At 37.4% G+C, this 13,757-nt stretch overlaps 1 protein-coding gene across 2 annotated transcripts in view; it reads right to left on the bottom strand.

Annotated features, from left to right (window-relative positions):
- The window catches only part of TAX1BP1 (Tax1 (human T-cell leukemia virus type I) binding protein 1), an 84,237-nt gene that overhangs the window by 11,716 nt on the left and 58,764 nt on the right, over window positions 1-13,757 (bottom strand). For both annotated transcript variants that reach the window (XM_010855406.1, XM_010855405.1), the window contains 2 exons: window positions 1,129-1,312; window positions 639-787 (listed from right to left, as the gene is read on the bottom strand). In XM_010855406.1, the coding sequence (XP_010853708.1) occupies window positions 639-787; window positions 1,129-1,312 (333 nt within the window). The remainder of the gene's footprint in view (window positions 1-638; window positions 788-1,128; window positions 1,313-13,757) is intronic.

Raw genomic sequence — 13,757 nt, 5'->3', positions numbered from 1 at the left:
AACTGCAGCTCAACTTTTTAAAAAAATTTTAAGATGAAATTATGTTGGGGGCTTCCCTGGTAGCTCAGTGGTATAAAACCCACCGGCCAATGAAAGAGACACAGGTTTGATCCCCGATCCAGGAAGATCCCACATGCTGCAGAACAAACTACACCCACGCATCACAACTATTGAGCCTGTACTCTAGATCCCACAAAGCACGAGTACTGAGCCCAAGTGCTGCAGCTACTGAAGCCCACGTACCCTGGAGCCCGTTCTCTACAACAATAGAAGCCCCCACAATGAGAAGCCTGGGCCCCACAACAAGAGAGCAGCACCTACGTGCCACTTTTTGAGAAAAGCCTTCACATCAACGAAGACCCAGCACAAAAATAAAATTATAAAAAATGATTCTTGGGAGAATGAAGATTTATAATGAACATCATTTTTAGAAAAAGATTAAACTATCTTATAACTACAATATTCTGAGATCATTCTCCAAATAAATCCTAAAATATCCTTCTGAAACTTATTCAAAAAGATGAAGCAAGCAAGCATGTATACACACAAGCACACATATTCTCTCTTCCCACACACACGTAACTCTCTGCACCAGACAAAAATAAGAGACGAGCTCAGAAAATGGAAATTCAATTTACTTTACTATCCTCAGGGTCTTCTAAACCATCAGGGCGGCTTAGGTTTCGAGCGGGCTGGCTGCAGACAACATTATCCTCCAGTCCCCAAGAGGGTACTCTCACAGGTGGCCTTTGGATTTCATCTGGGTAAAAAGCACCATCTGCTCCATCTGAAATAAAAATTTTGGAAAGGTAGGGTAAAAACTGGTCCTAGAATTAGAATCCCTGTCTATTGCAAGGATGAAAAGAATATAAAGAACCATTTTAGTGTATCCAAAAAATGTTTTTCTTTTTAACCCAAATGACCTTTAAACTATGTGTAATAAGCAAATAGACTCCTCATTCATGGTGTATCGCTTCTAGATGAAGCCAGTTAAAACTGCTTGTTATAAAACAAGATTTCTATTAGAGTTGATTATACCAACAGAACAGTTCTCTAATCCCACAAAGATACAAACAAAAAAAAACACCTCCGTATTTGGCTAATGTCAACAAAAAAAGTTTTAATAACCTCTTGTTTCTGGTGTTGCATAAGGATTACCATACTGCAGAACTGGTTGTGTATTTGACACTGCAGGAACATGACCACTTTTCTCTGAGCTTGTTTTGAGACACTGTGAGATCTGATGAGGACTTTGGGAATTCTGACCTTCCAATTTCCTTTCTGCTTGATTTTCTACACTTCTTTTATGTTCCTAAAATTAACAAAAAAGAAGGTGAAAAAGCAAAGCAACTGAGTATTTTATAACAAGAAAAGCTTAAACATTTAGCCAAAATATTACAATGATTTCCCTATTATATTTAAAGGATACAGTTGGAAATGCTGGTTCTCAACTTCTCATACATGTCCCTTCCACATTTAACAGAACTAGAAAGCAAGGCAAAGTCCAATATATATTTTCAAATTGTGCCAATTAAAGTACGCTTTTCATTGAGCTAAGGGGAAATTATGAAATCTCTTATAATTTAGCTATTAGTAAAAATCATAAAGCAAAATCAACCCAGACTACTTCCCTAGTAAATTCTATCAAACATTTTAAAAAATATATTAATCCTATATTAATATAGGATTAAAAAACTCTTACCAAAACACTTTCTCAGCTTACTTTTATAAGGCCAGTATTATCCTGATATCCAAACCATTGACATTACAGAAAAACTGCAGACTGCAACTGTAGACCTTCATCAATACTAATGTAAAAATCCTCAACTTAAGAAATCAAATTCAATATTAAAAAATAATATATCATGACCAAGTGGATTTTATCACAAGAAAGCAAAATTAGTTTAACATACAAAAATCAATGCAATTCACCATGTTCACAGACTAAAGGAAAAACTGATCATTTCAATAAATTTACAAAGAAACATTTTACAAAATCCAACATGCACTTATGGTTTAAAAAAAATAAAGTGAAGTTAACAAAAACCAACAGTGAATCTTAATGGTAAAAAACTAAGTGATTCTATCTAAGATCAAATATTAAGGTAAGAAGGTCTGCTAACCATTTCTATGAAACATTATACTGGAGGTACTAAACAGTGTTAAGATTAAGGCAGACAGATTGGAAAGGAAGAAGTAAAACCATTTTATTAACAGATGACATGATCATAGAAGTGGGAAAATCCTAAGGAATCTACCAGAACTAGGAGAATGAGTTAATTTAGCAAGGCTGCAGTATATAAGGTCAACATAAAAAAAAAAAAAAACCACCAACTGTATTGTCAGCAACACACAACTGAAAAATGAAATTTTAAAAATTCTTTTTATTTTAAAAACCATTAATAGATAAAAATTAAATACTTAGGAATAAATTTAGCAAAAGATGTACAAGGTCTATAAACTAAAGACCACAAACATTACTGAGAGATACAGAAGAGAGGCTCAACAAATGGAGAAATATATCACATTCATGGGCTGAAAAACCTATTTTTATACTACTAATTTCCCCTCAGATTGATTCACAGATTCAAAATTCCAGCAGGTTTTTGTATAAATTGACAAACTTGATTCTAAAATGTACATGGAAACACAGAAGTGCTGAAGAGCTCATTTTTAAAAAGCAGAAACTCAAAACTTACACAATCTGATTTCAAAACTTATTATAAAAGCTATAGTAATCAACTGAGTAATTTGGGCATAAGTATAAATAATAGATCAGGCATAGGCAAACTTTTTCCATAAAGAGTCTAATGGTAGATATTTCAGCTTCGTAGAACACAGTCTGTCACAGCTACACAAATCTATCTCTGCTGTTGTCACAGACAATTACCTAGAAGTGAATGGACATGGCCATGTGCTTTAATAAAACTTCATTTACAAAAACAGACCACAAGCCAAATTCAGATGTAGACTTTAGTATGTTGACCCTAATATAAATAAAACAGAAGAGATCCCAAAAATATATCCATACTCATTGCCAATTAATTTTCAAAGATGAAGATACAATTCAGTGGAGGAAAACACATTCTTTTAGACATCTGATGCTAAAAAAAAAAACCTGGCTATCTGCATATAAATAAAAAATTTTTGACTGTCATTCCATACACAGAATTTTAAATAAATCATAAATCTAAATTTAAGAGCTGAAAATATAAATATACTAGATGAAAAAATAGGAGAAAAATCTTTGTAACTCTGGGTTAGGCAAAAATTCCATATAGGACAAATATAGCCTGAACCATTAAGAAAAATATTGCTGAACTGTACTACTTCAGAATTAGCAGCTTCTGCTCTTCAAAAGCTAGTTTCTTTTAAAAATGAAAAGATGAGCCACAAATTGGGATAAAGTATTTCCAAAATATCTAACAAAAGAAATTGGATTTGGAATATATTTTTTAAAACTCCAAACCAAAAACCAAAAAAGATAACCCAATTTAAAAAATTAGGTAAAAGATATGAACAGACATTTCACAAAAGAATATATATGAATGGCCTGAGGGCACAGGAAAAGATACTGAGCATCACCAGTTAGTCATCAAGGATTATTCAGGAAAAAAAAAAAAATTATCTTAAAAGATATATACACCCCAATATTTATAGCAGCACTATTTAAAATAGCCAAGATATGCATGAAAATAACCTAAGGCTCATCAACAGATAACTGGATTAAGATGCTGTGTATGTGTATATGCAAGCACCTGATGAAATAAGTCAAAGATAAATACTATATGGTATCACTTATATACACATGAATCTAAAAAATATGCACAACTGTACATACAAAAAAGAAACAAACTCACAGATATAGAAAACTTGTGGTTACCAAAGGAAAAGGACAAATTAGGGGTACAAGATTACAGATGCAAGTTATTATATATAAAATAAACAACAAAGATTTACTGTGGGGCATAGGGGCATCCATTATCTTGTAATAACCTATAATGGAATATAATCTGCAAAAATACTGAATCGCTATGCTGTACACCAAAAACACAATAATGTACATCAACTATACTTCAATTTAAAGAAAAATTTTAAGGTTAACATTAAGAAATTTAATTATAATTTAAGAAAACCCTAGTACAGGAAATTCAACTATAACTGTAACAAGGCAACCCTACATAGCCAATAGGATGACTATAATTAAAAACTGACAATACCAAGGGCTAGTAACTGGAATGCTCATACACTGCAGTGGGAATGCAAAGTGGTACAGCCTCTTTGGAAAACAAACTTGTTTCTTAAAAACATACACATACCACACAAGCCAGCAATTCCCTTCCTAAGTATATACTCAAAAAAGGAAAAACGAAAACCATATCCACAGAAAAACTTGTAGGAGAATGTTCATAGCAATCTTAGATCACAACCAAAACATGAGAAATAATTTGAACGTCTATCAGCTAGTAAAAGGATTAATGTCCATAATCAATGAGTGAATAAATTCTGTATGATCATATTTTTATGAAATGCTAGAAAAAGTAAAAGTGTAAAGTAAAAGAAAGCAGATCAGTGGTTGTCTGGGACTGGGGGTAGTTGGAGGAACTGAGTACATATGAGCACATATATGTGCAGCAATAAAACATTCTATAGTTTGAATGTAATGATAGTTACAGAACTATATATTTGCCAAAATTCATTGCATTGCACTTAAAATGGGTGAATTTTATCATATGTCAGTTGCACCTCAATAGAGCGGTTTAAAAAAATAAAATCAACCGAAAATATTAACAAAGGATGTGAGGATAAAAATTTTCATCTGTAAAGTAATATTTAGCTGGTTTTGCTGACTGTCAACCCTTGGGAGTACTTGAGATGAGACTCTGTTAAATTTTTACCTATAAAGTGACCTTAAAATAGGGTAAGTGGCCTTAAAATGAAGTAAGTCATTGACAGCAAAACTAGTTTGTGTGTTAGTTGCTCAGTCATGTCCAACTCTTTGTGAGCCCCATGGACTATAGCCCACCAAGTTCCTCCAAATTCTCCAGGCAAGAATACTGGAGTGGACTGCCATTTCCTGCTCCCGGAGATCTTCCTGGAGCAGGGATCGAACCCAGGTCTTCTGCATTACAGGCAGATGCTTGACCATCTGAGCTACTAGGGTAGCCCCTGAGAGCAAAATTGGTAAACATGAAAAATGCAAGTCAGTTTAGGCTTGAGAAGAGAAATGGAAATTAAAAGTTCTTCCTAAGCACGTGAAAGCCTCCTGATGAAAGAAAGCCTCCTGATGAAAGTGAAAGTGGAGAGTGAAAAAGTTGGCTTAAAGCTCAACATTCAGAAAACGAAGATTATGGCATCCGGTCCCATCACTTCATGGCAAATAAATGGGGAAACAGTGGAAACAGTGTCAGACTATTTTTCTGGGCTCCAAAATCACTGCGGATGGTGACTGCAGCCATGAAATTAAAAGACACTTACTCCTTGGAAGGAAAGTTATTACCAACCTAGATATGCTTTTCATAGCACATTGAAAAGCAGAGACATTACTTTGCCAACAAAGGTTCGTCTAGTCAAGGCTATGGTTTTTCCTGTGGTCATGTATGGATGGATGTGAGAGTTGGACTGTGAAGAAGGCTGAGTGCCGAAGAATTGATGCTTTTGAACTGTGGTGTTGGAGAAGACTCTTGAGAGTCCCTTGGACTGCAAGGAGATCCAACCAGTCCATTCTAAAGGAGATCAGCCCTGGGATTTCTTTGGAAGGAATGATGCTGAAGCTGAAACTCCAATACTTTGGCCACCTCATGCGAAGAGTTGACTCATTGGAAAAGACTCTGATGCTGGGAGGGATTGGGGGCAGGAGGAGAAGGGGACGACAGAGGATGAAATGGCTGGATGGCATCACTGACTCGATGGACGTGAGTCTGGCTGAACTCCGGGAGTCGGTGATGGACAGGGAGGCCTGGCATGCTGCAATTCATGGGGTCGCAAAGAGTTGGACATGACTGAGCGACTGAACTGAACTGAAGCACGTGAAAAGAGTAAAGAAGGCATAAGAAATACAACATAATGCAGGACTGGTAAGTGAATGACTTACCTAGAACACAGGATTCATTTTAAAAGTAGAAGAAATATACCTAAAAACACAGCTCAAGGGCAATATGCCAGATCTGTCATACAGTTTAAGACCTACACCACTCACTACAATGGGCCTATCAGATCCTGAACAGCAACACCACCACCATGAAATAGTTCTTAGTAAGGTTAATCTAGCAAACTATAGCGAGCACACTTGAATACAAACAATTAGGGAGGCAGCATGACATGGTGGACTGGAATCAGACCAGAATTTGCTTGTCAGCTTCAGTACAAATAACCCTGAGGAACTTACCTTCTGCAGGCCTCAGAGGACCACTGAGAAATAAGGGGATTGTTTAAAACATAGCAGGCCCTCAATGGATGTTCCCTCATCTCCTGCCAATCAAAAACCCCATTCACACTGCTGTAGTGATTCAGGATGTGAAAGTGACAATGTGAACAGAGAAAAAGGGAGAGAGTAAATTTTAAAAATATTTCAAAGATGATTCAAGAAAAGAGGGGGGGAAAGGCATGAAAGCAACAAAAGAGTTAGACATGAGAAAATACTTCTATATAAGTACAAATCAATTTAAAGGACTATTTTTCTATAAGCAAACAATAAACTAGTTAAATGAAGTCAGGGTTTCATCAAAAGATTTATACATGCACTAATACAGTCAAGGAATATCATAGAGAATTTCAATCTAATAAAGAGTTTACTCTCGGCTCATACTCCACTCCTTTATGATCAAAGATGCAATAAATCCTCTGCAAATAATATAAGGGTAAGAACAGGAGTAATAAGCAGCTTTGATTCCTCATGGGGGAAAATGGAGGCAGGCTAAACAAAATATAGGAACATGGACAAAATTGTTCTGATCGGGCTGTTTGGCAAATCAGAAGACTGAACTGTTAACTTAGAGAAGAGTCTTAAATTTATATTCACAATGCACCCACTCCCCTCCAAAGGATTTATGTTTAGAATTCAGGATATGCATGAACTTAGGAAAAAAACCGCATCTTTTCACTAACTTCTAACTTAAATTTATCATTTTCTTCAATTATGAATGCAGGTAAAAAACACAGCAGCAGTTGCACTGTGCTGTGCACAAACTGTAGCCTTTGTCACCCACAAAAATCACAGATTTACTTGAGACAACTTCCATTAATCATTTATGCTGCTGCTGCTAAGTCGCTTCAGTCGCATCTGACTCTGTGCGACCCCACAGACGGCAGCCCACCAGGCTCCACCATCCCTGAGATTCTCCAGGCAAGAACACTGGAGTAGGTTGCCATTTCCTTCTCCAATGCATGAAAGTGAAAAGTGAAAGTGAAGTCGCTCAGTTGTGTCTGACTCTTCACGACCCCATGGACTGAAGCCTAGGCTCCTCTGTCCATGGGATTTTCCAGGCAAGAGTACTGGAGTGGGGTGCCATTGCCTTCTCCGTTAATCATTTATATCTATAATACAAATATTACTCTTCCAGTCTCAAAAAAGAAGCAGATCATCTGGTAATATGAAATGAAATTCAGAAAAATTGCTAGTCAGATACCTGATATTAAAGAACATTTTGAAACAGTTTTATTTTAAAGATATTTTTAATTTTTTCTCTGGTAATAGTCAATAAAATACTTTCCACCATCATTTTTATCATCCTTTGCCACTGTTCTTTCTGCTTTATTTCTTTTCCCTTTTCAAATTTCTAGTAAGGGGGTTATACAGAATATCTGAAACAGTATGAAAATGGTAAATAATAAGCAGTGGTTTTTGGAATGACCGAAGATATTTTAAGATATATTAAACTTCTAAATAAATTTAAATTGGTAGAGTTCCTAACTAAGATATACGAAATTACTTCACACTATTAAAAGTTACTTTTAAAATATATTTTTTATGATACTAGAGAGCAAGCTACTCTAAAAAACAATGAATTTTTATTCACACGTATGTTCAATAACTATGTTATTGAGAAAGAGGAACCAGACATCAAACTGCTAACATTCACTGGATCATAGAGAAAGCCATGGAATTCCAAAAAGACACCTACCTCTGTTTCATCAACTATGCCAAAGCCCTTGACTGTGTAGACCATAATAAACCGTGGAAAGCTCTTAAAGACATGGGAATACCAAAGCATCTTACCTGTCTCCTGAGAAACCTGTATGCAGGTCAAGAAGCAACAGTTAGAACCCTGTATGGAACAACTGATTCATTCAAGGTTGAGAAAGAAGTACAACAGGGCTGTCTGCTGTTACCCTGTTTGTTTAATCCATACACTGAGAACATCATGAGAAATGCCAAGCCGGATGAGTTACAAGCTGGAATCAAGATAGGCAGGAGAAACATCAATAACCTCAGATACACAGATGATACCACTCTAGTGACAGAAAGTGAAGAGAAACTGAAGAGCCTCTTGATGAGGTGAAGGAGAAGAGTGAAAGAGTCGGCTTAAAGTCAAATATTAAAAAAACTAAGATCATGGCTGCTGCTGCTGCTAAGTCGCTTCAGTCGTGTCCGACTCTGTGTGACCCCAAAGACAGCAGCCCACCAGGCTCCGCCATCCCTGGGATTCTCCAGGCAAGAACACTGGAGTGGGTTGCCATTTCTTTCTCCAATGCATGAAAGTGAAAAGTGAAGTTGCTCAGTCATGTCCAACTCTTCATGACCCTATAGACTGAAGCCCACCAGGCTCCTCCGTCCATGGGATTTTCCAGGCAAGAGTACTGGAGTAGGTTGCCACTGCCGTCTCCAAGATCATGGCATCCAGCCCCATTACTTCATGGCAAACAGATGGGGAAAAGGGGGAAGCAGTGACAGATTTCCTCTTGTGCTCTCAAATCACTGTGGATGGTGACTGCAGCTGTGAAGTCAGAAGACGTTTGCTTCTTGGCAGGAAAGCTATGACAAACATAGATAGTGTGCTGAAAACCAGAGACGTTACTCTGCCAGCAAGGTCCACATAGTCAAGGCCATGGTCTTCCCAGTGGTAACGTATGGTTGGGAGAGCTGGACCGTAAAGAAGGCAGAGCACCAAAGAATTGATGCCTTCAAACCATGGTGCTGGAGAGGCCCCTGGACAGTAAGAAGATCAAACCAATCTTAAGGGAAATCAACCCTGAATACTAACTGGAAGGGCTAATGCTGAAGTTGAAGCCCTAGTATTTTGGTCATCTGATATGAACAGCTGACTCACTGGGAAAGTCCCTGATGCTGGGAAAGATGGAGGGCAGAAGAAGATGGCGATGGCTGGATGGCATTGCTAATGCAATGGACATGAACTTGGGCAAACTTTGGGAGATGGTGAGGGAAAGAGAGGTCTGGTGTGCTGCAGTCCATGGGGTCACAAAGTCTGACACAATTGGGTGACTGAACAACAACAATGTTCAATAAATATTTATTAAGTATCTAATATGTGGCAGGCACTGCTCTTCAGGCACTAGAGATTCAGGTACAACCAAAACATACAAAAATTCCTGCTCATGTGAAGTCTGTCTCTAGAGCAGGGAAGATGGACAGGAAACAAAATAAGTAAAATACACATTCTGTTAGATGATGATTCATCTTTTTTTTTTTTTTTTTTCATTTACTCACTCAACTAATGCTTAATGATCATTTGGTTTATCCCAGGCACTGTTTGGATTTAGGTTTCAGTGCTGAAGGAAAAGGATTTAATCCTAACCTTATAGAGGAGTAAGGGTTCTAAAAAAACACTGGGAAAAGACAAACATTAAGCAAGTTGCAGAAATAGCAAACAAAAATTCTTATAAATGCACTCTTTAAAAGTAATATAAAACTATAGTGTCACCAGCAGGAAAATTAAGAGTAACTCAAGAAGACAGGAAGTAGAAAGCAAACTGGCCTACTTCTAATTGCATTCCTGACACGGTAGGGTATTAACTGATAATAAAACTGCTGATGCCAGTACATTTCTTTTACCAAATGTTTTTATAAGCAAATGCTATAAATTATGTTTGACCCATTAACATTAATTTGTTTAGTCATTCAACAAATATTTAACTTCAAATTATCAAACACTATGAGTGAAAGTCACTCAGTCATGTCCAACTCTTTGCGACCCCATGGACTATACAGTCCATGGAATTCTCCAGGCCAGAATACTGGAGTAGAGACTACAAATACAATGGTGAATAAAACAGACATAATTCCTGTCTTCATGGATCTTATAATTAAGTGAAGGGAGTTTTAATTAAGAGAAATACATACAGAAATAAGTATTAGTAAAAGTATAGTTCCCAGGTGTAAGTTTAATCAGATCAGATCAGATCAGTCGCTCAGTCGTGTCCGACTCTTTGCGACCCCATGAATCGCAGCATGCCAGGCCTCCCTGTCCATCACCAACTCCCGGAGTTCACTCAGACTCACGTCCATCGAGTCAGTGATGCCATCCAGCCATCTCATCCTCTGTCGTCCCCTTCTCCTCCTGCCCCCAATCCCTCCCAGCATCAGAGTCTTTTCCAATGAGTGAACTCTTTGAATGAGGTGGTCAAAGTACTAGAGTTTCAGCTTTAGTATCATTCCCTCCAAAGAAATCCCTAATTGAGAATGAGAGGTTGAAGAAGGCCTCTGTGAAGAAGAGTCATTTAACCTGAGACTTTAAGCATAAGTCAAAGAGTAGTAGGAGTACTTAAATATTTAGAAGAAAATATTTAAAAATTTGGGGATATACTTGAAAAAAATACCACTGGGTTAAGACAGAAGGGAAATGATTGAACAGGTAAGATGGCCATAAAGTAATATCTGTTGATTGCTGGGTGAAAAATACAACAGAGTTCATTACATTATTCTCTTCTTATATATGTTTAAATTCTTCCAGGACTTCCCTAGTTTAAAGTTCACTACCAAAGAATTGTAGGCAAGAATATTCTTGGCAAAGTACATGAACAAGGGCCCTGAAACAAGAAAGCAACTCATGAGTTTTAAGGCCTGAGTGACTATAACAGTTCTCAAAGTGCAGTCTCCAGACCAGCACCATCAGCAGCAACTTGTCAGAAATGCAAATCTCAAGCCCTATCCCTGACCTACAAATCAGAAACTCTGATTTGTAGAACCCAGAAAGCTGTGCTTTAACAAATCATACAGATGATTCTGATGCAAGCTTAAGACTCAGAACTACTACCGAGAGGAATTCTACAATAGAGAATCAAACAAACTGTGGCTTAAAATGGGTCTAGAGAGAGAGCCTAGTCATATAAAAGATTATAATCTATACTAAGAATTTTGGAGGGACTCCCTGGTAGTCCAGTGGTTAGGACTCCATGGTTTCACTGTCAAGGGTGTGGGTTCAATCGCTGGTCAGGGAACTAAGATCCTGCAAGCCACACAGCACAAAAAAGAATTTTGTCATTTATCTTAAATGCACAAGTACATGGGAGGCCCATAAGGGTCTTCAAGCAAGGAAAGTGTCAACTTTACATTTTTAAAGGTTACCTGCCTGTGGTTTGGATAATCTGTCAAACACAGAGCAGAGGGAAGAGGAATAAAAAAAGAGAGAGAGGACAGGAGTGACCTCATGGAAGATTGGAAAATGGCAGAGTACGAAGTATGGCCCTTATCGAACAATCCCCAAGGAACGAATCCCAGCAACAAGTGAGCTCAGAAGTAGGTCTTTACTGAGGTGACAGAGCCCCATCTAACCGGCTGATTGCAGTCTTGCAAGATTATTTAAACTGCAGCATAATTAATAAGTCACTATATATTATTTTCTGTGATTTGAGCCATTTGTTACTCAGCAAAATGTACAGATGGTTATAACCATTCAGCACTTTCACTATCATATATGAAACTACAAAACTATAAAATATATTCTATATGTAAATATATAATTTTGTTATATTTTTATATATGAAACATATTTCATATATGTAAAATGTATAAAAATAAAGTATCTTGTCTGCTTCTCTCCAACATTAGCTAGTAACTCCAAGCACAAAATACACTTAGGAGTTGGGTTTCTTACCAAAAATTACTTAAGTAAATTCATATTTCACAAAGTGGTCTTCAGCATTTGAAATACATATTTTGTCAACTTCCTGTCAAATCTAATTAGGTCATCATTGCTTTAACTTTGAAATACACTTGACCAAAACTCATACCCGAAATAAAAAATTGTTTTCTTACTCTTCATTTGTGCTCCTATTGTTTTATTAGCTTCAATCCACCATTTAGGGCTTCCCAGGTGGCACTAGTGGTAAAGAATCCACCTGCCAATGTAGGAGACACAAGAGACATGGGTTCACTCCCTAGGTAGGGAAGATCCCCTGGAATTTGAAACCTAACTCCAGTATTCTTGCCTGGAAAACATAGACAGAGGAGCCTGGAGGGCTACAGTTTAAGGGTCTGCAGAGAGTTGGACATGACTGAGCAACTAAGCACACAGAGCGCAACCCATTGTTCATTTGCAGAAATCTTTTTAACCCACCTGTCATTTTATATTACCATGTACGGAGGGTAGGGAGGAGGATGAGAGGGTGAGGGAGAGAGAACTAACGCGAATAACAATCAAACACAATATACTGACAACCCAGGGATGGGGTGGGGAGGGAAGAATTGCAAGCAATCTTGAATTGAATTCTACTCTTAACAGGTTTCCTTGTCTTAATGGATATAGCTCTAGCAGTTTTGAAACTGTTTTATGTGAGATGCTGGAACTACCAAATAGATTAAATGTGCTGACTCCGTTGGGCACAGGATTCTCACTGAGGACAAGGTGTATAAATAGGAATTAAGGAAGACAATGAGGATTTCCCTGGCCATCTAGTGGTTAGGATTTTACCATTCCACTGCCAGGGCCTGGGTTTGATCCCTGATTGGGAAACTAAGATCCTGCAAGCCAGATGGCATGGCAAAACAAGAACAACAACACAACCAACATCCTCATCCTGATAATCACTCTGTAGCTAGATGAAATTACTGCAATAACTTCTATTAAAAATGCCTTAAAAAAAAAAAAAAAAGCAAGGAAGAACTAGTTGAGTTGGACTAGAATTCACAATATCTAAAATACAAACCTTTCTCAGCTCTGGCACTGAAAGGATCCAGAAGCAATGGGCACCAGGAATAATGAAGATACACAGGGCCTGAATTCTGTGTTCTAAACAGCATTTCCCAATAATAAGCAACCAGAACTCCTTGGAGAAGTTAATTTCAGATTCTTTCTTATAAAACATGGCCAACTCCAAAGATGAGTGGTGAAATAAACATATGAGAATATCTTGCAATGCTAGAAAAAAATTAAGTGTTCAAAAAACCAACACCATCCTTTTGATATTGGGGCATACCAGGGACCAGTTTGAAAGTGTTCCCACTGACCAAATCTGGTACTACGTGAACAGCAAAAAATTCTTATCACACTACTAAAAGGAGCTCATATTGATGAGTACCAATTAGGAAAACGATATCTAGTAATATCAGATTAGATGAACACACAGGTGAATATAAATACCCAAATATAAACTTAAAATACAATTGGCCCTCCGAATCAGCCAATGCAGAATGCATGGATACTCAGGGCCAGTGGTACTACACCATTTCACATAAGAGACTTCAGCATCCTTGGATTCTGGCATCCTGAGAGGGGGCTCCAGAAACCAACCCCAAAGACACAGAGCAAAGATTGTACATACATAACTACATACATACATACATAAATGCATACTGTAAC

The sequence above is a fragment of the Bison bison genome, unplaced genomic scaffold (genome assembly GCF_000754665.1).
Source record: "Bison bison bison isolate TAMUID 2011002044 unplaced genomic scaffold, Bison_UMD1.0 scf7180017864364, whole genome shotgun sequence".
NCBI lineage: Eukaryota > Metazoa > Chordata > Mammalia > Artiodactyla > Bovidae > Bison > Bison bison.
Note: the sequence above shows the minus strand (reverse complement) of the source record. Positions and strands in the feature narration are given on the sequence as shown.